This window comes from Myxocyprinus asiaticus, chromosome 20 (assembly GCF_019703515.2).
Source record: "Myxocyprinus asiaticus isolate MX2 ecotype Aquarium Trade chromosome 20, UBuf_Myxa_2, whole genome shotgun sequence".
NCBI classification, from domain to species: Eukaryota; Metazoa; Chordata; class Actinopteri; order Cypriniformes; family Catostomidae; genus Myxocyprinus; species Myxocyprinus asiaticus.
In genome coordinates this window covers 17,491,310-17,516,803 of record NC_059363.1, presented here as the reverse complement: position 1 = coordinate 17,516,803, position 25,494 = coordinate 17,491,310, and the positions used below count along the sequence as shown (strand labels likewise).

The following is a 25,494-nucleotide window of genomic DNA, read 5'->3' as shown; positions in this document are numbered from 1 at the left end:
TACCTTTAAAAAACAAACAAAAAAAAAAACAATGACGGATAATTCCAAATACTGCCTGTCATTTTGGAAGATAATAAAGATGAAAAACATTTAAACCAAGCCTTTGTTTTATTAATCATCTTTACAAGGGTCATATCTCATGTCGCACTGTGAGTCTCAGCAGAGTGCGTGAGAAGGTGGCACTTTTTAATGCAGAAATAATGCAAAGGTGAAATTTCCGAACCTTAAAAATCGACCAGTTGGGATTTCTAGATTCCCTAAATGTCCGCGATTTAGCTGTTTTCATATTGAACTGCTCAACAAAAATAATTAAATCTAGCGCATCATATACGTGAACTCACTCTCTCTCTCTCTCTCTCTCTCTCTCTCTCTCTCTCTCTCTCTCTCTCTCTCTCTCTCTCACAAACACACACATACAGGGCGCATGCATGTACACATCTATTCAGGGATTGCCATCGAAACCGAATGTTCACACGCGGCCTTTAGTGAGAAAGAGTGACAGACTCTTCACTCGTTTTTGACTGTTGTTAGTGATTTTTCAGTGCTTGGTAATGGAAAAAAGCTGCGAAGTGGAAGTCTGTAGCATCCGCATTGAAAGAACATGCATAAACAGTTGCAATACTGGTATTGCATACCATGCATAATGGTAATTTCACAGGTAATTTCGCTGTCTGAAAAAGAGGACAGAACTGGATCGCTGACGCAAGGTTAAACTGCCAGCAGGAGGTGAAGCCACCGGAAGTGTTCGAGCGGCCATTTTGGTATGCCCAAACTCACATAGAGCGTAAATGACTGACAGGCGAAAGTGAAAATCGTGTTTATGTTTAATTAGCTCGTTATGGATAATATTCGTTAGGAGGGAGAAGATATACGCGGATCGCGATGTCAGAGCATTCATCTGCCCTGGTGTTCAGCCTATCAGTGCAGCACAACAATCACCAAAGGAAGCGGCAAAACTGTCCACAAGTTTTAATGTAAGTAGGAAAAGCTGTAATATCCGCTTGTTTAGGGTGACAATACATCCTAACCCCGAACAGGACTTTAAAAAAAGTCAGACCGGGATTTCTGAATCGCCTTAAAAGCTCGGGATTTGCTTGTTTTCATATTGAAGTGCTATCTGTTGTCATACACGGATACATGCCATAAATACGTGTTTGTATGCTATTTAAACCTAGCATATCAGTTTAATTTTAACCAACATTGCTTTGCGTGTCTCCCTCTCTGCGTGTGATAGAGGGAGAGGGAGCGCACGCTCTTATTCAAGTGACTGCGAGAAAAAGGCACGTTTTGATGAAAACAAACAAGTAACTATATGCAATATGGTGGCGCAGTGGCTTCACTGATATGACGTCATGAGCATTGGTGTCCCGTTCTGCTCTCACGCTCAGTGTTGCCAGATTTGGCGGGTTCCTGCCCAATTGGGCTACTTTCAATAGATTTGTGCAGGGAAAAATGTGCTGGGCTGCTTTGGAATGATTTTGGCGGGTTTTAAAATGTTAAAATTAAGAATTTCCATTGCCCATGCAACTACAATAAAGAAAACGTCTGCACACACAATCATTCAATCAAACAGCCAGAACACTAATTGACAGAAAATGTGTTTAATCCTGTTCAGAGGAGCACGAGTTGCCACACCCACCAGTAAATTCTGAATGTGTGCGATCTGCAAGTGTTGCTCATTGATTTTTGTGATAGAAATGAGACAATCTTAACAATGGCAAAGCGGTAAAAATGTATGAGAACATATAGAAAATGGGGAAATTACCCTGATATCAAGTGGTGGTTAATGCCAGGACTTATCTGTGGAGTTTTTCTTGGAGAAATTGCACCTTCGAGTTTCTCCCATGACCAGGCCACTGATGCCTTTTGGCTAGAAGTTTAATGCTGTTGAGAACACTGCGGGGTATATAGTGAAGTTGGTACTCATGGTGATCATAGTAGTATCATAAAGTAACACAACTTAAAAGTGACTTTTGAATTTGCCGTTCTTTCTTGATTCATGGATGTGCGCACAGGAACACGGAATGATTGAAAATCAGCTGCGTTACGTCCATGATGACAGCTGTCTAGGAACTTTGACTGTTCTGTGTATTAACGAATTCGCCTTACTTAAATGACTACAATAGTGCCTGACCGATATATCGGTCAGCCGATATTATCGGCCGATATTAGCCTTTCACCGATATATCGGTATCTGCGGGGTTTTTTTTACCGATATGCACCGATATGAAAACTTTTTTCAGAACATATAATGCCGAAAACAATGCTTTAGAATTGGTGTCATTATGTAGTTTGTCCAGCAGAGCGCACTCCGACTCCATTGTTTACAGAGCTGAACTGACGGTGGCTCTGCAGACAGGGCGGAGTTAAGCGGTGTCTGTAAGTTAACTAGTTTGTGAAATACATACTGGAAACTTAATAAACAATGACTCAACCGAACAATTCCAGTTGTTGCATTTATAAAATGTAATATTTAAAAGTCTGGTTTTCCACCGTTGAAAGTTTCCCCTGAACTTGTATACCAGAATACGGTGTAACACGGCTGCCGCTGTTTATCTTGACTCGGCAGAATTAATATAGTCAGCATTTGACTGATACTAAACAGTACTGATGTTTATTTAGCTATTTGTTTTATTTTTATTTATTCTTTATTTTCTCAGTGTTCATTTCTAGAATTTGACAATGTATAATAATAATATCAAATATTCTTTGATAAAAATATTTGTTTAAGAAAGCAGCCTTCTGAGTATCTTTGCATAGTCGTATCGGTGCAAAATCGGTTAAAAATCCACATAGAAAAGGTCTGTTTTCATTCCAGCTCAAAAAGTTAATATATCGGCCTCCATATCGGTAATCGGTGAATTTTCCCTCTCTAAAATCGGTATCGGTCTCAAAAATCCCATATCGGTCAGGCTCTAGACTACAAAGGTTTACAGTTTTCTTGGAATTTGGAATGAGCCATAACATCGTAAAAAGGTAGGCCAGGTTTTATATATATATATATATATATATATATATATATATATATATATATATATATATATATATATAACCTTTATATGACATATTAATAATAATAAAAATGAAAAATGAGGCCTATTGAATGGCAAAAACAACTGCAATCATGGCACACCTTCATTATTCGGCTTCTTTTTTTTTTTTTTTTCCCCCTCTCCCCAATTTGGAATGGCCAATTCCCAATGCGCTCTAAATCCTCGTGGTGGCGTAGTGACTCACCTCAAGCCGGGTGGTAGAGAATGAATCACAGTTGCCTCTGTTTCTGAGACTGTCAATCTGTGTATTTTATCACGTGGCTTGTTGGATTCGAACTCGCGACTCCAGGGGTGGTAGTCAGTGTCAATACTCGCTGAGCTACTAGTGATGGGTCGTTTACGAACGAGTCTGCTCTAAGAGCCGGCTCTTGTAGGTGAACGTTGGGAGCCGGCTCGCATATCAGAAGAGCCGAATCTATTTATAAATATATATATATATATATAATAAAAAAAATTAAGATATGAATAATCAAAAGATTTAAATGAATAGAATTAACGAATTCAAAGAACGAAAAAATAAATGAAATAATATAGGCCTAAATGCTCAAGTGCACACACATTCGTTCTGACTGTCTGCTCAGACTAACAGCCTCACCTGTTGTTCCCGTCAATCAGACACGCAGTGTCAACCAATGAACCAAAGATGCGTGAGGGAGGGCGGAGCCAACTTACTATGTTGTTTAGATTGTATTTGTTTTGAATTGTTATATTTATATGCAATTTGTTTATATTTATTTTTAAAAGTTATACTTTAAATGCAAATACAAACCAATGCATTTTTAAATACATTGTGGTTAAGGTAGAGTATGATTTCATTTAATAATTTAATTGTTTTAACACCAAAACAATTCTAATTAAATTATCGTTTTTTTTTTGTTTGTTTGTTTTTTCAGTGTATATATCATTTATGGCAAGATATGACATGAAATGGACAAGCATCTTCTTGTTACCAGTTTTGTAATGATTTTCTGCGAATTTGTGATTTTTATAAAAAGCTCAATATATAAAGCAAACCACAAATACAGAGAGCAAGAGCCTAAATTTGCATTATTGTGGCATTTGTAGTTTAAAGTTGACTGTCCTGTGAAATTATAAAGCAGGCTTGTCAATCATATCATTCAGATTTCTCATTATTCCGGGTTCAATACAAGTTTAATTCAATCTACAGCATTTGTGGCATAAAGTTTATTACCAAGAAACTTTATTTCGACTTATCCCTCCTTTGGAAGTGAATGGGGCCAATGTTTGGAGTGTTTAAAGGCAGAAATGTAAATCTTATAATTTTATAAAAGCCCTTACATTAATTCTTCTGTTAAAACTTATTTTTTTAGATGTAAAATTGTTTAAATATTCGTTTCTGCAGGATTAGGGTTACGGCGTTACATCGTCATGGCAATGAAGTTGTAAAACTGGATATAACTATAAACATATCATGTTTTTTTTAGATGCTGTTTATGTTGATGTGTTGGTGTTTATAATGTCTATGGTGAAGGAAGCCGAAGACAAATTTCCACATTATGGATAATAATGTTACTATACTGAACTGGTTAGTAAGCAATTTTATCACACTTAAATCATGTTAACACGCATATAGTTTACGTCTTGTGGCTATATTTTTGAAAAAAGTTAGTATTTTAACGTTTACGGATTGGCCTCATTCTCTTCTATTGTACGTGCCTCACTGTAATCCAGATTTTTGCATAATTCCATTGCATTCTTTTTCCGTGTCGTTTCGTCATGCTCCGCGCAGACAGGGGGCGGTAGATCTCTTATTTGTGATCTGGTAGGGCGATAATAAAGGTCTGGGTCTTGCATATGTTGGACACGGAGCTCCGGATGAGTGCTGAAACTGGCAGTGAGAACGAAGAGAGAAGAGAAGAGCCGTGTGACGTGTCCTCGAGCAGGTTCAGTGTCCGTCATGATCATCCATAGCGGATAGGTGAAGGTAAGAATACTGTGCTGCATGTGCTGTCAGCTTGTTGTTGTCAATCCACTTACATGTAAGCTGTGCTGGACAGGGACAGGAGGAGCTAGATGCCTAATGTGATAACAGCAGTCATTCCAGTTTGTTCATGGGGGTAGATTTGTACCCCAAACTAGTCCTGCCGGACTGGTTGCCATGTCAAGGGGAATTCTTTTCCATTTAAAATTCTTTTAAATTGAGGAAAAGGCTTACATTTTTGTTTTTGGATGTCTTTATATAGGCGGTAGAAACTGCATGGGACTGTGTCCCTCAGTGACAGTGTTTGGTCTGAGGCACAGAGAGCACAAAGGGAGTGGATTGGGTTTCCTCATCAGTTTACACCCCCTCAAATAGACTCAAACATATCAACGTTTACACAGTGTGCATGTGTATGTGTGTGTTTGCCTGAGGTAAAGAAAACTCTTGTGTTTTAGCTAGTTGGCAAAATCTTTAAAATCATAGGCTTGAAGAATTTACAGCAGTGTGCATTTGTTTAACTGATTGGCTGGGAGATTTTCTTACAGGTTTTTCAGATTCAAAGATCTTCTGTGTAGTGTACTTTTAGGTCTTTTCGGACTCGGTTAAAATTAGAAGCCCCAGCCAAAACTTTGTTTTGCAACACTGAACAGGTAGACATCATAAACTCAGGCGCTCACCCATAGAAGCAGCTATTTAGGTCACTGTGTGACCTATTTAAGTTTGTCCTCCTGTCAGATTACTAAAAGTGTCAGTTAAATGATAATTCCTGACCCATGAATTGCTGTCTTAACATTCTTAGGAAGTTTTTTTGGGTGACGACTGACGAACAGTTTCTTTCTTTACTAAAAATAAGCCTGTATTGTCTTCTCAAGACTGAATTCAGTAAGTCATGCCAAGAAGATAACACTTTCATATTTGTCCTTATAGTAGCTAACTTTTGGTGGTGCTTCTCCTTTAAGACTTGACAGTAAATGCCCACTGTTATGATTGGTTCTTGGATCTTGACTGACCTGCTGTCAGGTGGTGGTGATGCGCGAATGTGTCTTCTGTTGACGGGGGTGCTCGCATGACCTTCGTTCCAGTGCATTTTGCTAGGCTAATGCAATGATGATACAATTCGATCCTTTGCTTGATTTGTGCTGGGGGGGCGTAAGTATAATTTGGGGGGGGGGCAAAGCCAACCCCAGCACCTCCCTAGATCCCGCTCTGGGAGGTGGTCAAATGTCTACCACAGTGTGACATCACAATATGGAGGAAGTAGAGAATTGGCAGCTTGGTTTCAACAAATGCTTTGTTTGTAGTGAGAAGGAAGTTCTGAGTTCTGAAATCTACAGAATATTTTTATAGTTCAAAGACCTTTTATATGTCAAAAGATCCAGGAAAAATGTATTCCCCATGTCATGACCCCTTTAAGATTCTCCAATTGTTGACACTGATTGTGCAAAAAACTTATCTTAGTTCTAGAATTAATATTCAGCTGTCACATGATTGTAGAGCTCTGTTTGAACTGAGTGTAGAGCTACTAGTAGTGTAAAATAGTGCAGGTACTGAGCACTGTGCGCTCCTTCCTGTTTATTTTATGACTTCATATTACTGTCGTGCACTTTGCAGCGAGACAGAACTGCTTTCACTTTTACAATGATGACAGAAACAGTTGCAGTCAAGGAAACATGAACCTAACACCAGAAACTACTAAAGCATGAATTTGCATATGACCAGTATTATTGATTTTCCCCATTGCACAACCATTCAACTCTGACCCATGGTAATGAATCTGCAAATAAACCATTAAATATTAGTAGCTTTTGTCAATTCAATCATCTCATGTGATGGTTATCCTTTGACGATTGAGGACTAGTCAATAATTTCTGGTCATTTCACTGCTCATTCACAAGTTTAAAATGTTGCAACTTTCTTTAAACCATGTCCTTGCTTTAGCCATTGAAAGAAAGGTTACGTCTTGTGTTCAAGTGAATAATGAATGGGCTGCTTTCTGATCTAGTAGTGCGGACTACTCTTTCCTGTCAACTGATTTTTGGTTTTTGTGTTATTCCTATTTTGTAGTGCATAAAAAGTCATAAAATACCTTGAAATTACCATAAAAATCTTGTTAAACCAAAATACCAAGTAATGTATATGTAATAAAGTCTTTCACTCATCCTTTTATTGGTCAGTAGCAACAACACTGCCCAGGCACTTTGTTTATGGCTTTGTTAAAGGGGTATTTCACAAAAAAAAAAAAAAAAACTTGTGTAATCATTTACTGACCCTAGTGATGTTCCAAACCCATATGACTTTCTTTCTTCTAAGGAACACAAAAGGAGATGTTAGGCATATTGTTGGGGACTGACAGCCCCAGTCACAATTCATTTTCATCTTCAATATATAATGACAATTTCATTTTTGGGTGAACTATCCCTTTAAGGGCTTCTTTAAGGGTTTTTGTTTTGCAAGTTGTTCAGCAGTAGAGTTGCGTTCACAATACCAAACATAGAGAGATAATACAGTTAAATTGATGATTTTAATGGGCCACAGCTATCAAACGAAAAGTATATTTATCAAAATACCAGACAAAAAGCTACTGGTGAATGTGGCTGTTGTATTCACTGTTTAGAACATATGATTGGGACATATGTGTGCAAATTGTACTATGGATGCTGAATTATAGAGGGCTATAGCTTGTGGAATTGTTCACCCAAAAATTAAAATTCTCTCATCTTTTACTCACCCTTAGGCCATTTCAGATGTGTATGACTTTCTTTCTTATGCAGAAAACAAACAAAGATTTTTTGAAAAATATCTCAGCTCTGTAGGTCCAAACAATGCAAGTGAATGGTGACCAGAACCTTTTATCTCCAAAAAGCACATAAAGGCAGCATAAATGTAATCCATACTCCAGTGGCTAAATCCATTTCTTCAGAAGCTGTACAATAGGTGTGGGTGAGCAACATATCGATATTTAAGTCCTTTTTAATATAAATCTCTACTTTAACTTTCACTTCCACATTCTTCTTCTTTTGTTTTTTTGGCGATTCACATTCTTCGTGCATATCACCACCTACTGGTCGGGGCTGGTAAAAGGTGGAGATTTATAGTAAAAAAGGTGGTTTCTCACCCACACCTGTTATATCACTTCTGGAGACATGAATTTAACCACTGGAGTCTTATGGATTACTTTTATGCTGCATTTGTGCTTTTTGGAGCTTCATTGTTCTGACTACCTTTCACCTGCATTTTTTAGACTTGCAATTTAGAAGAGCTATTCTTCTATAAATCTTCATTTGTGTTCAGCAGAAGAAACAAAGTCATCTGGGATGGCATGAGGGTGAGCAGATGATCAGAGAATTTTAATATCTGAGTGAACAATTCTTTTAAACTATGGTGTTTTATGTTTTATGTTCTATGTATCCTTTACAGTGTTCTAAAACTGTCTTATCTCTCTATTTTTCTAGGTGTGTGTGCATGTGGCCCCCAGGTGGCACAAGAGGACTATGGAGCCCGATGTCGTCCGTTTGTACTCTTCCACGCTGCCTCCACTGGACAAGGCAGCAGAACAGGAAGAGGAGGATGAGTTTGGTGAGTTTGGCAGTTTCGGTGACAGAGGCGTGATGGCCAGTTGCAGCTTCTCAGAGCTTGACATGCCCATAACGTTCAACCAGTCAAATGCACTGGAGGACTCTCCACCTGACTTGTACATCACATCTGTGCAGAATCTCACTCTATCTGAGAAGAACAGATGGGCCAACGAGAGAAAAATATCAGAGGAAGCACACCGGCCTTGTGTGGTATCAAACCTAGAAACATCAGAAGGTGAGACTGAGGTGCACAGTTGCACTGAGAATATAAAGAAAGAATCATTGGAGATTCTGACGAATGGTGTAACATACTCTGACCCACAGAAGGAGCTCTCTGAATTCCACAGCAGCACAGGCCGGAATTTAGATGGCACAGGTGATGGACACAACCTCAGTAATGGCCATTCAGAGCAGGAGAAAGTTAAGCGCACCTTCTTAAAAAGTACGGAGAACAGAAACAACTCTGGACTGGATGATGGGTTAGATGGAACACAGGAAATTAACCAAACAGACAACCTGCAAGACTCTAACAGTAACTCATCTCCTAAAGAAGAATCTGAACCTGTAGAGATGGGAGTGGGAATGGAGTTAAGTGATGACTCCCAGTCATTTAGTCCATGTAAAGATGTACAGGAGGCTGAAGGTATGCAGGAACATAAGGAGAACAAGGGAACAGAAGATAAGGGACTTCCAGGTGCTGCTGGCTCCTCAAGTGAGGACTTTGTTATTTGTAGTGTCACGGGTGTTTCCAAGGCAGCGACAGCCCCCACAATAGACATGGATATAACCTCTGACACACAGCTGAGCAGAGACACAAGGGAAATTCATGGATCCTCAGATGTGGAGGTAAATGAGGACATTAAGGCCTTTAATGAGACACCAACAGACCGCACAGCCGAAGAGGACTTTGGGGATTTCAGAGATGTAACTCAGGGTTTTGCAGACTTCAGCCAGACTGAATCTCTAACCCAGGAAAGATTTGCTGATTTTGTCACGGCAATGTCACGCTGCTCCTCCGATGATGAATTTGGTGACACGGACACCCTGAAAGACTTCAAGGAGGAATATGAGCCAGCTGAGGAAGAGGAGAAGTCTGCAGACAGTGCAGGCGACGAAGGCGGTTTCTGTTCAGAGTTGCCGCCTAGCGATAGTTTTGCTGACTTTAGCTCGGTTCCGTTTGGAGGTGTGGCGGTCGGAGAGGAAGAGAACTGGGCTTCGTTTGGACAACGTGAAGGCATAGAAGAGAGTCAGGATTCATGGGCAGCATTTGGGGAGGAACAGACTACTTTTGTGGGTAAAGCGGTACAAGATTATATGACTTCAGCAGTGCTCTCTAGTGACAACCTCCAGAGAAGCAGGATGGACAAAGAGACTGTGAGTTGTTTTAGATGTTAATCCACTTGTTTTTCATTATGGATTACTTATATGGATTACTGGATGGTGTGTGTGTGTGTGTATATATATATGTGTGTATATATATATATATATATATATATATATATATTTTACAATATCAAGACTTTAGGTTAAAATGTATTTATACATTTACAGTATATTCATGTATATGAAGTGTATTTTCTAGGTGCTGTGACTGGTCACCATTTTATTTTTATTTTTTATTTTTCATTTCAATCACCATTTTGCCGTCATTGGTTCATTTTAAATTAAAATAACTTTTGAGGTGTTTCAAGAATTTATACAAGTACAAATATTCCATGTAGTCTCAGTTAATATTGTCATAAAAACGGCATGCATAATAATAGACGTGTTAGCAAAATGCTGTTTAAAATAGTTTTAGATGGAGTTTAGCTTGTCACACTGCATCCCAACGTCCCAAAATTATATAGTGTCAGGTACTCAAATACTGTAGTTAATAGTGTCCTTTTGAATTCTAAGAAATGTGATGAAACAGGACATCCCTAATACCTCATAACCTCTGTGTTTGTTTGTGTGTGTTAATCAAAGTGTGTTGTTAAAGGAATATTACGAGTTCAATACAAGTTAAGCTCAATTGACGGTATATGTGTTGATTACAACAAAAAATTATTTTGACTCGTCCCTCCTTTTCTTTAAAATGAACAATAATCAAAACAGAACAAAAAAGAGTTGTAGTGAGGCACTTACAATGGAAGTGAATTGGACAAATCCGTAAACATTAAAATACTCGCCGTTTCAAAGGTATTGCCGTAGGACGTAAACAATATGAATGTTAACATGATTTTAGAGGGATGAAAATCGCTTACTTTTCTATGTATTGTGTGTAGAGTTATTCCCAATTTTACAACTTCGTTGCCATGCCAATGTAACGCAGAACACCCTAAAACGACTGTAAAAGCAACAATTTAAACAACTTTACAGCTCAAATAATACACAAGTTTTAACAGAAGAATTAATGTTAGTGCTTTAATAAAATTATTAGATTCACATTTCGGCCTTTCAAACCCTTCAAAAATGGGCCCCCTTCACTTACATTGTAAGTGCCTCACTGTAATCCAGATTTTTGTTTTTTTTTTTGTTTAGGAAAAGGAGGGACAAGTCAAAATAATGTTTTGTTTTAATCAACACATATGCTTAAAATAGTTGAGCTTAATTTATATTTATATTATACTGGATTATTCATTTAAAGCATGTGTTTTTTTCAGACAACTTTGGATAACACAAGAAATTAACACAACAGTTCAATGAGAGAACAGAAAGAATGAGACTGAGAAAAGCAGAAAGAGAGAGGGATGAGAGTGAGGTTTGACAAGTTAGTCTTGAACTGCAGTTCTAAATGACTTATTTTATCTCAATGTGTGTTGCAAAGAAGAAGAAAAAAGAGATATGTTAATATGGGTTCATAAGGAAACAGAAAAAAGCAATACATGTCATCTTGTGTTGCCCATCTCTCATAGACTGAGTTCAGCTGTACATTTCAGCATCTCTTCAGATCCACCTTCCCTTCAGATGTCAGTCCTGAGGTTAGTGGGGTCACAGAGGTGTTGACCCTCAAGGCAGCCCTGCAGGCTCAGGATGCTCAGGAGCTAAGGGACCCGAGCAGCTCTTTTGCCCTGGGGTAAGAGCTGTGGAGTGGACAGTGGATGAGACAAAGATGATAAATGAATCAAAGGAGATACTACTGTTATCTTCACTTCATCTATGTTTGTTTTCTCAGAGTTGAGTGTGTCACTGAGTGAAGTCTTTTTAGGACTCTGCCTCTAGACAGACGCAGACTGACTGATGCATGAAATGCAGGGTTTATTTAGCAGTGTGCACCACTTAAAACATCACATGCAGAGCAAGGCTTGGATTTAAGATTGTTTCTGCATGTGCTACTGTAAATGTGTGGCACCAGATTAATGACAGCAAGTGACCTTTTGGAAAGGATCTAAAAATCTTGTGCTCTTAAATGATTATATTGACTTTTATATAATCAAAACTCTTCTGGATAAAAGATTTGACATTTTATAAGGTTTTAAGATCATTTCCCCCTCCCAACCAGATAGAATTCAGTTTCGAACCAAAGACTATTCTGCTCTCTGCTGATATTGGCAGTAAGAGCACCATTGAAGGTGTTTCCATATATTCTGTGTTTGAGTTTCAGAGAAAAGTCTGAGGGGTCTTTTCTGTTCCTACAGGAATGCATTAGCCATATGGCTCCACGTTCAGGATATTCACGGCACACATGGCCTCAAGTTCAAATGGGCAGGTTCCCATAGCAACAGACTCCTGCTGGATTGCCTAGGAATCAGGAATATTGTGAGTTCCTGTAAAGTAAATTACTGATACAGTACATAGCAGTGTCAGAAATTAATTTTCACATTAAGGGGTAGTATTTACTCTAGATTTTTTACCTTTATGAGGACATATTTTTTTTTATAACCACTTAAAACAAACTAAATCTAAATTCTAAGTCTAAATGCTAAATCTAAGTCTAAAACTTAATCTGTTTATGTCATTTAAATTGATTAATTTAAAACAAAATTCTAAAGATTGAGAATTGATTACCTCTTATCCTAAGAATTAAATCAACATTAGGCTAATTCATATTTTATTCCATAATATGTAGGCTATAACTAAGACTATAATAGAATATTAAAAACTATATCAGATGTTATGAGGGACTTTTTTTGCCCCCACTTTTTGAAGTTTGGGGAATTATTTGTTATATTTGGTGGCATTTTTGCCCCAAGCCATCCTTAATTTCTGACCCTGGTACATAGATTACAGAAATCATATATGTGTGAGTGTGTGTGTGTGTGTGTGTGTGCGTGTGCGTGTGCGTGTGTGTATAAATATATACACTGACGATTCCAGCCTTGCTGAAGCACCCGCAGATCATCACCGATCCTCCACCTTGTCATCTAATGGTTAGACGGAGACCTAGAGAGGCCTTCAAGCCACAGTGTCTCGCACCCACTGTGAAATTTGTTGGAGTATTGGTGATGATCTGGGGGTGCTTCAGCAAGGCTGGAATCGAGCAGATTCGTCTTTGAGAAGGACGCATGAATCAAGCCACGTACAAGGTTATCCTGGAAGAAAACTTGCTTCCTTCGGCTCTGACAATGTTCCCCAACTCTGAGGATTGGTTTTTCCAGCAGGACAATGCTCCATTCCACACAGCCAGGTCAATCTATGTGTGGATGGAGGACCATCAGATCAAGACCCTATCATTGCCAGCCCAATCTCCAGACCTGAACCCCATTGAAAACCTCTGGAATGTGATCAAGAGGAAGATGGATGGCCACAAGCCATCAAACAAAGCCGAGCTGCTTGAATTTTTGCGCCAGGAATTGCATAAAGTCATGTGCAAGACTGCACTGTGAAAGACTGATAGAGAGCATGCCAAGACACATGAAAGCTGTGATTGAAAATCAGGGTTATTCCACCAAATATTGATTTCTGAACACTTCCTAAGTTAAAACATTAGTATTGTGTTGTTTAAAAATAAAAATGAACATGTTTTCTTTGCATTATTCGAGGTCTGAAAACACTGCATTTTTTTTTTTTTTTTTGTTATTTTGACCAGTTGTCATTTTCTGCAAATAAATGCTCTAAATTACAATATTTTTATCTGGAATTTGGGAGAAATTTTGTCATTACTTTATAGATTTAAACAAAAATGTTAATTTTACTCAAACACATACCTATAAATAGTAAATCCAGAGAAACTGATAATTTTTCAGTGGTCTCTTAATTTTTCTGAGAGCTGTATATATATATATATATATTACACACACACGCACACACACACACACACACGTGCACACATATAATTTTTTTATTTTTTTTTTTTCCTCTCCATGTCTTTTCATTAGTTGCTCACTGGTGAGAAGAAGCAGCCAGTGATCGTGCCTATGTTTGCTGCTGGACTGGTGAGTGAAATCCTGAAGCCAACAACATGCAGTCTTTTGTGCTGATTTTAACCCTCTCTCTCTTTATCTCTCCCTTCTTCTCAGGGAATGCTGGAGCCCACCAAAGAGTCCTCAAAATCTCCAGCCTCTCCTGCACTTTCCCCTTCTACTCCTGTGGAGAATGGAAATATACTATACACTCAGGTGAGGACAGCACATATACATCTGGATATATAGTTTGACCTAAAGATATGCAACCTACTCCTGGAGCTAATATTGGAAAGTGCCATGTGCATCGTTTACCATTCTTTATATTTTCTCTGTTTCTTGGACATTCAGTAAACTAGTTGAAAAGCTTGCTAAACTGGTTGTGTGTTGATGCTCATGTATTGCAGGTGGCACCCTCTTTGGCTGTTAGTATTGACGGTATGTCTGTTCGCCGTTCCTCCTTCTCTAGAGCTCAAGATAAAACCACTCGCCACTCACGGCAGAAATCCTACTCCTGATACTTCTCATCACCCTGCCCGAGCACTTCTGTCCTCTATCACCATCACTCCTATCTTCTCTCCGTCTTTCTAACTTTCTGTTCCATTCACAATTCACAGATATTGCAAATGGTTTTTGTTTTTATTTAAAGACTGAACTACTATTAACAGGACAATTTGAGTAATAGCCATCCAAATCTTGTTGAGAGATGCTTTTGAACCACAAGACAGGAGACAGTTGAAGCGATTTGGGAAATGGACATTTCTCTTCTCTTTCTCTCTCTCTCTCTCTCTCTTTCCTCCCAAGCCCCTTTTCCACCAACACTGGCGTTTTGCCAATTTTCTTCACGATAAGAAATGCACAGTGACATATATTATGATTTAGTAAGTTGCCATTACGTTATAATCTAGCTGCATTAAGCACGCGCACTCGAGGGTTGAGCGTCCCCGCAACAGAGTGTGTATCAGCCGGATGCAGTTTCAATCTCTCCCCTTAGATCGGGACACTTCGCACAACTCATAGAAGAGGCGCTGACCGCACAGAGAAATGCCAGTTTCCTTATTATTTGAACTTTAATAAAGCTATAAGCCATTAAAAAGAACTGCATTAAAGATGTAACGCCGAGGTGTTTCCTTTAAAGAGCTCCGGCTCTGCTTATTCCACAACAAGAGTGCTTCTATATTTACTTATTTTGTATTTTTGCATTATAATTCCTTCATACTTTGCGATCTACATCACCTGAAGCTGTTTGGAAAGTTTAGAGTGCGTCTGGACTGTGAGATGTGTTTTCTTCCTCTCCTCAGTCAGGCGCGAGCTGCAGTGCTGCTCTTGTGTGCAATCATTAGAGTTTAATGTGATTTCATGTTACGTTAAGATCAAACAACTATTCCACAACGAAAATGTTTGCTGACAATTTTTTATTGTCAACGTTGTCGATAACGTCAACTAACCGTTTCAGCCCTAATATGACATGCGTCAGATGGACATTCGGTGTGTTTCATTGTACAGCAGCTCTGGCCACTTTATTTCCCGGCCGTCTAAAAAATATTTTATTTACAAAATCATACTGTATGTAAACTGATTGCTATAAATAGTATTTGTACTTGACTGTACCATCAAGAGCAACTTGTAATAGCTTAAAGACACAATAAATCAAATTAAATTTTCTGGCTCTGGCACAAGAACCAGCACCATTTTGGTGGAAAATGGTACTGAAACACTACTTAGAGAAATATTAATCTCTGTTTCCCTTTTATATGTTTGTACCCTATTCTCTCTTGCCTGTTCCTCCTCTTGTTTCTGCAAATGCACTATGAAATTCCAGGCCATCAGCAGCATGCTTTCTACGCTCATAAACACACACAGAGGCTGAAATGTACTACCTCAAATGATAAGTAACAGTTTTAACAGTGATTAATCACCTTGTCAAGATATGCAAGACTCTCTACCCATTATCACATATTTCCTCAGTTGTGTTGTCAAAAATACAACCAAATTAGTCCTTACGCACCAGCTACTGTCTCAGGTTTGACTGAAAAATATATTGCTAATCTTTTTTGGAATAGCTGACCTTACTGCTGTTGCTAATTTGAAGCCATTGTACAGCTTGCCTTGTCTTGTTTGAAGGGTGAACACCAACAATTCTTTTAAAGATTTACGTAAACATGCTACAACACACGCCGAGATACTATTTTGAACGTGAAGTTTGAGTTTGGTGGAAATTTCGGTTCAGCAGTCCATGTAAATGTAAAACACTATGTTTCCTTGTCTTTATGTTCATATTCTGTTTTTCCATCTGATAAAAACAAATAAGTGTCTCCTTCCTGTATCTGAACTCACTGTGACTTGCAGTCAAATCTTCGTTAATGTGCTTTTAACAACCTTTCGCAAACTGTGATCTACTGCTTTTGCTTGATCTTTACCAAAATTGTTGACATTAAATACATTTTTGTTGTTGTATCACACCACATTTAATTTCTTTTGATAAATATACATCATAAATCTGCTAAATAAAATTATGTACTGGGGCCTGGGTAGTAAAGATGCTGACTACCACACCGAGGCATGCTGAGTGACTCCAGTCAGGCTTCCTAAGCAACCAATTGGCCCGGTTGATAGGGTGGGTAGAGTCACGTTGGGTTAACCTCCTTATGGTTGCTATAATGTGGTTCTCGCTCTCGGTGGGGTGCGTGGTGAGTTGTGTGTGGATGCCGCAGAGAATAGCAACTGAGATTCGTCCTCCGCCACCCGGATTGAAGCGAGTCACTACGCTACCAAGAGGACCTAGTGCGCATTGGGAATCGGGCTTGCCAAACTGGGGAGAAAATGGAAGGAAATCCAAAAGAATAAAAATTTTAAAACAAATGATGTACTGCAATATGTCTATAGCTCTTCACTATCACTTCACTTTAGCTCTTCTCTCTTATTCTCTTTGCCTAACATGTTGCTCCTGGTCAGTATTGCCAGATCTCGCTAGAAAAACAAGCAACCTTATCTGATGTAACTAGCCCAAAATAAGCGACTTGCCTCGCCAAAGTATATAATAAAAATGGCAAATAATAATGAAATTTTCAAAATAATAATATTTGACTGCTGTTAGTGGTCAATGGCCAAGGACTACCAAACCCAAATACATTCTGGAAAATAAGTTGTTTATAATAAGCGGACATGGCGACACTGCCTTTGGTACTTAGTTTCTTCATATCTGTGGAATCTGTCTCTTCCTTTACATACTATTTTAACTTCTTTTACATAGACTACTATTACATTTGTATATAATACTGTTAATATATCATGGGTTTGAAATGCTTCAAGTATTAACAACACACTAACTCTCACTGTCCTGCTGTCATTGCTATGACTCTCATGTGAGGAGCAAGATGGTGGAATCTCAGAGCTAAATTTGGACTATTTTGGGCCTGTGGATGATTGTAACTCAGATAGTGAAAATGACACTTCACTACCAGGTTTGAACAGAACAGAATCAGTTCTGCTTTGAAGTAGCTGGCTTGCTGTGAAATCTTCTTTCCTGCCTTTTTCATTCTGTTTGTGATTTCAAAACCGATGTCTTTTAAAGGAAGCTGTCATATTAGATTTCCTTCTTAGTATGACGCTCTGTCCCTCATTTCTCCTCTCTGGATTGGCTCTGTGAGTATCTCTGTTTTTCTTCCTTTCTTCTGTTGATAGTGATTTGCCTTTCTTTGTCTGGGAAATTATATTTAGGTCAGACAAGTGACAGTCTTCCATGTTCTTTAAACACAAGTTTTCTACAGTGCTTCTGAGATCCTTTTTCCATGGTTTATTTGCAGTCTTTACTGTCACTATGATGCAATTAAAGTATGAAGCGGTTGAAGCAAAATATCAAGTTTTTCTCATTAAAATTGCTGTTTTGACTGAAAATGGAAGGATTATTGTGTGTCTGTTTGCATGCATGTTTCTGTTTCTGTGTGTGTGTGTGTGTGTGTGTGTGTGTGTGTGTGTGTGTGTGTCCTGTACATTGTTTTAAAGTTTTTTTGTGTTTATGTAGGTGTTGATCCAGAGTTGTATGAACTGACTACAGCTAAAATAGAGACCAACACCACTGGTCAAAGCGGTGCAGATGCATTTACAAAACTAATGGAATTGATGGAGAAAACCAGAACAACAGCCAGGTTAGAAATATGCCTGCATGAATACATACACTTAATGTCTTGACACATTATCATGTGGTCTACTTTACTGTTGTGCAAGTGTCATTTTGCCCAGTAGATGGAGTGTTTCCATGATTTTCTTGTGTTGTGTCTTTTGATTTTTGAGAGGAAGCTTGGTGAGAGTAAAAAAGTCTTTCAATCTTGTTTTAATCTACAATTATCTGTCTGACATTTGTAGCCAGGGACTGAATATATAGCTGTTCAGACATGTGCTTTCCAGGAAATGACCCTGGTTACATTTCTGGGGTATTTGCAGGAATTGATAGATCAGCACAATTTTTCAGAGCACCAGATTGGTGTAGTGTAATTTAAGAAATATTCCAGGTTCAATACAAGTTAAGATCAATCTACAGCATTTGTGGCATGATGTTGATTACCACAATAGTTGATTTTGATTAATGTCACTCCTTTTCTTTATACTTACAGTGTGGCACTTCAATTGAATTGAATGGGGCCAATCCATAAATGTTACAATATTCATGTTTCAAAAGTATAGCCACAAGACTTAAAAAAGAAAAAGTGTGATGAAATCGCTTGCTATCCTTTTTTGTGTAAAGTTATTTCCAATTTTACTTAGTACTACTTTTACATGGTAACTTTGTTGCCATGGTGACATACTGCTGTAAACCTACAACCCTAAACTGACCGTAAAACAATGATTTAAACAACTTCACAGCTCAAATAATGCACAAGTTTTAACAGAAAAATTCATGTTAGTGCTTTTTTAAGATTAAAAGCTTCACATTTCTGCCTTTAAACCCTCCAAACATTGGCCCCATTCACTTTCATTGTAAGTTCCTCATTAGCTGTTTTTCATCCATGTATTTTTATGGACATTTTAGGATATTGCAAATACAAAACGCTGATGGAAACACCAAGATGCGAAAAAATAAATCTCCAAAATGTGCATCAAAAACTTATATACTCACTTGAGGTTGATACATTTTTTTTATCCGATAAGAAGAAATTTACAACTATGATGGAAACACATTTACAGAATAAGCTCCCATTTAATTTATTTGGGATACAAGTTGTGCATAAAAAAATTAATGATGTGACTGGACTAACAAGCGGAGCAATCATCGCATCTGAAATTTTGCTCTGGTCATCCTGAAATCAAAGGTGTCTAGAAATTCCAAAGCGTGTGTAGAGTCTGCAGAGAAAAATAAGTCGAATACAAACTTGAACTGTGCCGAAGAGCAGGTTTATCAACACTTTTAAAAAATATCTTATACAGTAGATCCTCACAGCAAAGTCATAAGGATGGAGGAACACATACACATAGTGCTCCCAGAACTGTGAAGCGCTGCCGCTCCCAGACATCAGACAAGTTCTTTACAGTGTTCTGTCTGCGTTGTTATAAACTGCAAGTATTTTATTAATAAAAGAGTTACAGTGGCTACAATTTCCCCAGATGTGACAATTTTGTTCTTTTTAAGCACGTGATGGAAATGCGGCTTTAGCCGCACATTGTTTTTGTGAAATTATGGTTTTTCGCATAAATTAAATTCACACATGGATGGAAACGTAGCTAGAGTAACATCATTTTTAGCTTTTTTTTTTTAAAGGAGGGACTATTCAAAATAATTTTTTTGTGGTAATCAATATTATGCCACAAATGCTGTTGAATATGCCGGAATATTATTTTAAAGTTACATAGAAAGAAAGCCTGACTTTGATTCCTCTGGTCTTCCATTATGTGTTGCATTATTTTATAGAAGTTTAATTAGGCCGTTATTACGCTGCTGTTAATACTGCCTTTGTGAAAAGCTGCTCATTTTTCTTTTTGTGTGTTTGACAGGAAGCCAGATGGAAAAGATGAAAAGTTAAGTGAAGAAGCAGAAAAGGTTATCTCTCTTCTCCCTGATCTGTCCTTCATGCAGGGCAGGGTCCTAATGTTCCCCTCCATCCTAACTCCAGCAGCCAATCACACATAACCAAACACAACCACCAGCCAATCAGCCTTAAACACTGCTGTTCTGTCAGTCATTATGACATCATAATTTATTCTGTTTACTAGCAGCAGCTCCAGCTTCTCTTCATGGTTTCCTCCAAACAATCAAATTTCATATAAAAAGTAATCTTTAAAAGCTGCCTTTTATATAATTTATAAATTATTATTTAAAAAAAATGATAAACTATTATTAACTATAACAGTCCTGGCTGCTGGTGTTGATTTTGTAAACTGTTTGAATTGCCCTGCTATGTGTGAAAAAATAAAATGCTGAATTTTTTTCAGCAGTAAAGAGACGCACCATCCAACACCAGCTCTAGTACATGCAGTATTTAGAACAGCATATTCACCTCTTTTATCCGAACATAACTTATTTGTTTGTGAGTTAAATGTTGATGGCTGTTTGTGAAAAGTGAAATGCAGAATTGCACATTTTACTACTTGAAACCAGACAGCCTGTAGATGAATACTGACCCTTGCTTTCTACAGTACAGTATATACTGTATTATAATTTGTGATTTTTTTATTTATCAGTGTTTTTAAATGTCATTCAGTTCAAAGATTTATTTGTTTTAAATTAGAATAAACTGGAAAGACACGCCTATACTCTCTTAAAGATTTCTTTCATTGGTTTAACTTTTTGTTTAGACTGTTGTACATCTAATTCATTAAAATACATGAATATCATATAACAATAATTTCCTTTCACTGCCAGTAGTTTTTATTTATTTATTTGGTTTTCGTACAACTGACGAACACACATGAAAAAATATTAGACTGTCTTTTAATTTTGTTACTGTTAATTAGGGAAGTGACTCTTTCTGCAAGTCTGCATTTTGTATGGTGTGCATTTAGTTCTGTTGTGGTTGTTTGAGCTGTTATTATGTCATTTCACTGTGTAATTTTTGAGGATCTTTCCACAATATATAGATTAAATGGGTATAATATGAAGATGACAATAATGCTATCGGCCCATACTTTTAATGAAAAGATGGGCATGGTTTGTACTGTTCCTGTGGAAGAGACTATAATGAGGTTTGCCTGTGTGATCATATCTTTTTCTTCCTTTGTAAAGAGTATTTTAAAATTGATCAAGAATAAAACGTTAGACTAAAGTTATGTTATTCTTTCTGTTTTGAATGCCAGAATCAGAATGAGCTTTACTGCCTAGTGTTCTCACGTACACAAGGAATTTTTTTTGGTGATAGGAGAAACACGTACACACAGAACATTACAGTGAGACCCAGAATGTAAAACAAGGTAGGAGTATAAATAGACACAAATAATAGGACATTGCTCACACTTGTTATATATGACTTGCATTTGATATTTTATAACATTCCTTTCACCCTTAGACATATTATGTTGTGTTCATCCCTGCTTCATGCAAACACGTTATTTGCTCTCTTAGAGGGAGACGACCTAGATTGGTACACAGATACACTAATCACTGCTGTCTGAATGAGGCACTATGGAGGAGAAAAGATTCTTGGATTGGATTCTACATCAGACTGCTGTCTCTCATTGTTATTTTCAATGAGACTTATGATTTCTGGTGGCATGAGTGGCAGTGACCATTGGAGATGCCACAGAGTTGAGCAAGGCGATGTGGTGAATACAGTGATCCACCACCAGTTGGTTACAGTGGTCGAGTAATAACATCTGAAAACTGGAAATAAAATTACTTTATGATGTATTGGCCAACATGGCACCTAGCACCAGTTCTGGCTTTCATGGTTCCCTAGGTGAGATCCAATATTTTTTAAATATTAATGAAGCTATCCTGCTCATTATAACACAGTCAGCAAATTTCCTTTGGCACAGTTTTGGCCCAAATAAATAGCTGGGATGTGGCCCAGCTCAGAAAGTGAATTAGAAAAAGACAACTTGGATAGAATTAGATAGAATTAGTCACATATCAGACACATATCAGACATTATTTAGGAGATTAATATAACTGCATATTTCAAAAAAAATGTATAACCTAAAAACACTACACACATCATTTACACCTAACACTTAAAAAAAAAATCGATAATTTTCTTTTTTTAATTGTCTGAATAGGCCTATATCAGTAAAAGGATTTTAAAATGTCAAAACTTTACCTGAAGCTACTTAAGGGTGTGTAAGGATACGGCAGTTGTTAGGAGAGAAAAGAACAGGACAAATGGCCATGGTCCAGTATTTAAGTTGCTGCTGCAGTGACAGTTTCACTAATCCACCAATAGAAATTGAAAGAAGATGCTACAACGAGACCAACCAAAGGCATTGTTGAACAGGCTTAGGTGTGGACTCCCACACCTGCCTACATGTGTTTTTCCAAGCATAAACCAAATGTCAACCACAAGTTAACATTTTCTATGGCTTGACATAGCCAATCCACACATGGCTCTCAGCTATGTGTTGTCATCTGGGCCATATACCTCAATGCCAGTTGTGACCCAAAAGAAAATTCCCTCCAATTCTGAAGCTTTGGCAAAACAAATATGGTGAAAGTTTGGCCCACATGTGTTTAGCCAGATATGATGGCTAACTTCCACATTTGGCCCAAAGGTTCTTGCTATCTGGGAAATGACTTGCAGATGGCACTTTATATATTATAACCTTCCACACTCTTGCATAATATGTTGTTTGCATCCCTGCTTCATGCAAACATAATTTGCTTTCTCAGAGGGTGACGACCTAGACTCACAGCGTCTGACTCACAAACTCTGATCTGGTGATGAATGGGTTAACTGACTCATCTACGCGCACTGAACCGAGCGCAGCATCTCGCCGGCACGGTGATCATGCCCGGTAACGGAATCGAGGAAGCTCTTAACGAGAGAACGGAGATGGAAGAGAGAGTGAGTTATTGCTATTCTGTCTTTATACTTGCATCATATTAGCAGACAGAGCCTGCGCGAAAAGACTAAATAAGGGACCTCTGTGCCATGTTGACGCAGACGATGCAGCCAGAGTAATGAGGGGCCGTTCACACTGAACTCGTTTTGGCGTCCTTCCGCGCTGTTTGTCCACTGCGCAAGACGCGTCTCGCTGTTTTTCAGCGTCTCGTTCAGAAGGCTGTGTCTCGTTTTGAAGGCTGCATGCTAGGTAGGACGCGTCCTTTGAAGGCTGCAGTATATCGAGCGTCCTCCTTTAAACAGATCTCGTTTAAACTAGACGGCCTTCGTAGGACAAACGGAAACGGAATGTATCATGGTTGCTATGACAGCACGCCACTCTTTAACAAGCGCGAGCGCTTCGAGTGAGAAGGGAACAAATTCCCTATTTTGGATGCAGAGTATATAATATGTGTTATTATATATTAATATAATAATACATATTATATACTCTGCACCCATCTACTGAGGTAATTCAACTTGGGAATTAACATGACTTGCGTTTGAACATCATATTTACGGGCAAACTGGCGTTATTTTTATTTATTTTTTTAGACATTTCCGTTGAAGCAAAGAATTGTGGGTTGTGAGTGCCCACGAAGGATACGCCTCATGCATCCTCCGAATTCCCGTGAGAGAAGGTCGCATTCAAAGGCTGCTTTCGAAGTGTCCTACTCGCTTTTCTGAAACGAGACATCCTCGATGATGTATGCGGCCAACAAATGCGACCTCAGGAGGACGCCGCCTTCCAAATGAGACACAACCAAATTTAAGACGAACTGTTCTTTTAACAAACGTGTCTCGAGACACCTGCCTTCTGCTCGTGGCGTTGCGTCTTTTATATATTTATATATAAATATAGTTAATATATATTCGGTGCGAACGATCCCTTGTTCCACCTGTATTCCCACAAATCCCGCCCTTTTTCGTTACACCGTTTGCCATGATTGCTTTGGTTCTATGAAGGATTTCTCAACTGTCCAATCACAGACTGCTTGTATGTCCGAACCGGATTGGTTCTTAGGAGGAGGGAGGCGAGACTTGTCGGAAATCCTACGAAGGAATGAAAGAACACGCGCGGCTTCCGTGGCGCTGCGCATCGCTGCACCTGTCATGAGATAACGCGGCGACTGATAAGAGCACGGACAGCTGGACTGTTCATCTACTCGACGTGATTTTTCTTCAAATATTGTGAAGCCGCCTTGGTATAAAATCCTCTTTTTCTTATTAGCTTTAGTATAGATATATTTGAAATTCTTAAACGGCTGTGCATTGTGAATTCGAACTTTCATTGCGATAACTTATTTCTGATTAGATTAATTGCTACTTTGTACGCTGTAGTATGTCTATAATAAAATATTTTTAAGTATATGCCGAAATTCACTTTTAGCTATTGATGAGTGCATATTCCAAGTGAGAGTTGTAGCTCCTGGAGGTTATATGAAAAAGGAGGCGCTTCCTCTAACACAATTAAGAAATTGAAAACCAAACCAGTTCAGCTGCTTAAAATTACTGTGTTGCTACGAAATTGTCAGCTGATTCTCACGTTGTCTGCATATGAACGGTTCATGTATAGACAGTTTTCTTTTCACACAGTCACCTCATAAACACAGAGCAATCTAAACTGTGGCATAAATCAATGAGCAATTCCTTGATTAAAATGTTTAATGCTTGATTATTGCTATAATGGGCTCAGATTTCAGTCTACATTCATGCAGGACAGCTTGTAAACAGGAATTAGAGATCTTGATTATTTTTGCAGAGTGTGCAGAGATTCTGTTAAAAGAAATAGAAGATGGGAGAGATTACTGTGCTGATGACCCAGTTTCTGCCTTGGGAAATTGCATACTCAAAGTTACAGAATCCATGCTGTTGCTTAGAAACCAATACATGGGTCATAAATGAGGAGGCATCATTTTTGTGTCTGATTAACAATATACGTTTTTAATGGGTTGTCCGGTCGCATATAGGGGACAAGCCGTTACACAATAATGACATTTCCATTGACACTTTTTAGGATCTATGGAGTTTTTGTTGTACCAGATGTGAAGATTTTGTTTTCTAATATTTTTGTTGTTGTTGTTGTTGTTCCTTAAAAAAAAAAAAAAAAAAAAATCTGTCCTCATTAATTCACCATCATTTTTCATTGTTTATTATTAAATGATGAGAGAATTTTCATTTTTGTGTAAACTATCCTTTTTTTAAAAAAATTTTTTTTTTAAGTTGTTAGCTTGCTGTTTGATTTGGTTGTCAAAATACTTTGAACTAATTGAAATTTCTACCTCTCTCTCTGTAGAGTTTTGAGAGCAAAACTATGAAGGCTGACTTGGAAGCAGGGAGTTGCGGTGCTGCAATCCACTGTCATGATGTGTGCCGTTCATTTGGCAAACTTAAAGTCCTCAACAGTCTCAACCTGACACTGCCTCAGGGCCAAATGTGAGTCCAGTATTATCCCCTTCTCTCTCTCTCTTTCTCTCTTAATATGTTTACTAATATGTCTTCAGATTACTCTTGCATGTTCACTTTGAGCATTAAAACATGCCCAAATGTAGACCTGACATTTGTGTGACATGTCATGTA

General features: G+C 38.1%; 2 protein-coding genes across 6 annotated transcripts in view; both read left to right on the top strand.

Moving 5' to 3' along the window:
• Positions 1–4,791: 4,791 nt before the first annotated feature.
• Positions 4,792–21,138, top strand: LOC127411042 (aftiphilin-like). 4 transcript variants are annotated; one of them, XM_051646372.1, is made up of 10 exons: positions 4,798–4,998; positions 8,448–9,944; positions 11,465–11,625; positions 12,188–12,308; positions 13,868–13,924; positions 14,009–14,107; positions 14,299–14,337; positions 17,265–17,355; positions 17,916–18,039; positions 19,880–21,138. In XM_051646372.1, exons 2-10 carry the CDS (start codon positions 8,487–8,489, stop codon positions 20,013–20,015), a joined length of 2,286 nt encoding a protein of 761 aa, XP_051502332.1. In that variant the 5' UTR covers positions 4,798–4,998; positions 8,448–8,486; the 3' UTR covers positions 20,016–21,138. The 4 variants fall into 4 exon arrangements, with proteins under 4 accessions (XP_051502331.1, XP_051502332.1, XP_051502330.1 ...); XM_051646370.1 differs by lacking the exon at positions 17,265–17,355 and having other exon boundaries at positions 4,799–4,998; positions 11,489–11,625; positions 14,299–14,329; XM_051646369.1 differs by lacking the exon at positions 17,265–17,355 and having other exon boundaries at positions 4,801–4,998; positions 14,299–14,329.
• A 1,647-nt stretch (positions 21,139–22,785) lies between these two features.
• abch1 (ATP-binding cassette, sub-family H, member 1) overlaps positions 22,786–25,494 on the top strand; it is a 36,018-nt gene continuing 33,309 nt past the window's right edge. Inside the window, exons 1-2 of one of the 2 annotated variants that reach the window (XM_051645808.1) lie at positions 22,786–22,878; positions 25,211–25,350. In XM_051645808.1, the coding sequence (XP_051501768.1) occupies positions 22,822–22,878; positions 25,211–25,350 (197 nt within the window). In that variant the 5' untranslated portion in view covers positions 22,786–22,821. Of the gene's footprint in view, positions 22,879–23,786; positions 24,120–25,210; positions 25,351–25,494 lie in introns of those variants that run through there. The other variant, XM_051645809.1, reaches the window with a different exon arrangement.

What these genes read in the sequence shown, in the direction of transcription:
- LOC127411042 (XM_051646372.1), top strand. Translation starts at nt 8,487, where the DNA reads ATGGAGCCCGATGTCGTCCGTTTGTACTCTTCCACGCTGCCTCCACTG. An exon ending in GCAGGATGGACAAAGAGACT is followed by an intron (nt 9,945 to 11,464) that starts GTGAGTTGTTTT and finishes CATCTCTCATAG; the next exon opens with ACTGAGTTCAGCTGTACATT. An exon ending in GCCTAGGAATCAGGAATATT is followed by an intron (nt 12,309 to 13,867) that starts GTGAGTTCCTGT and finishes TCTTTTCATTAG; the next exon opens with TTGCTCACTGGTGAGAAGAA.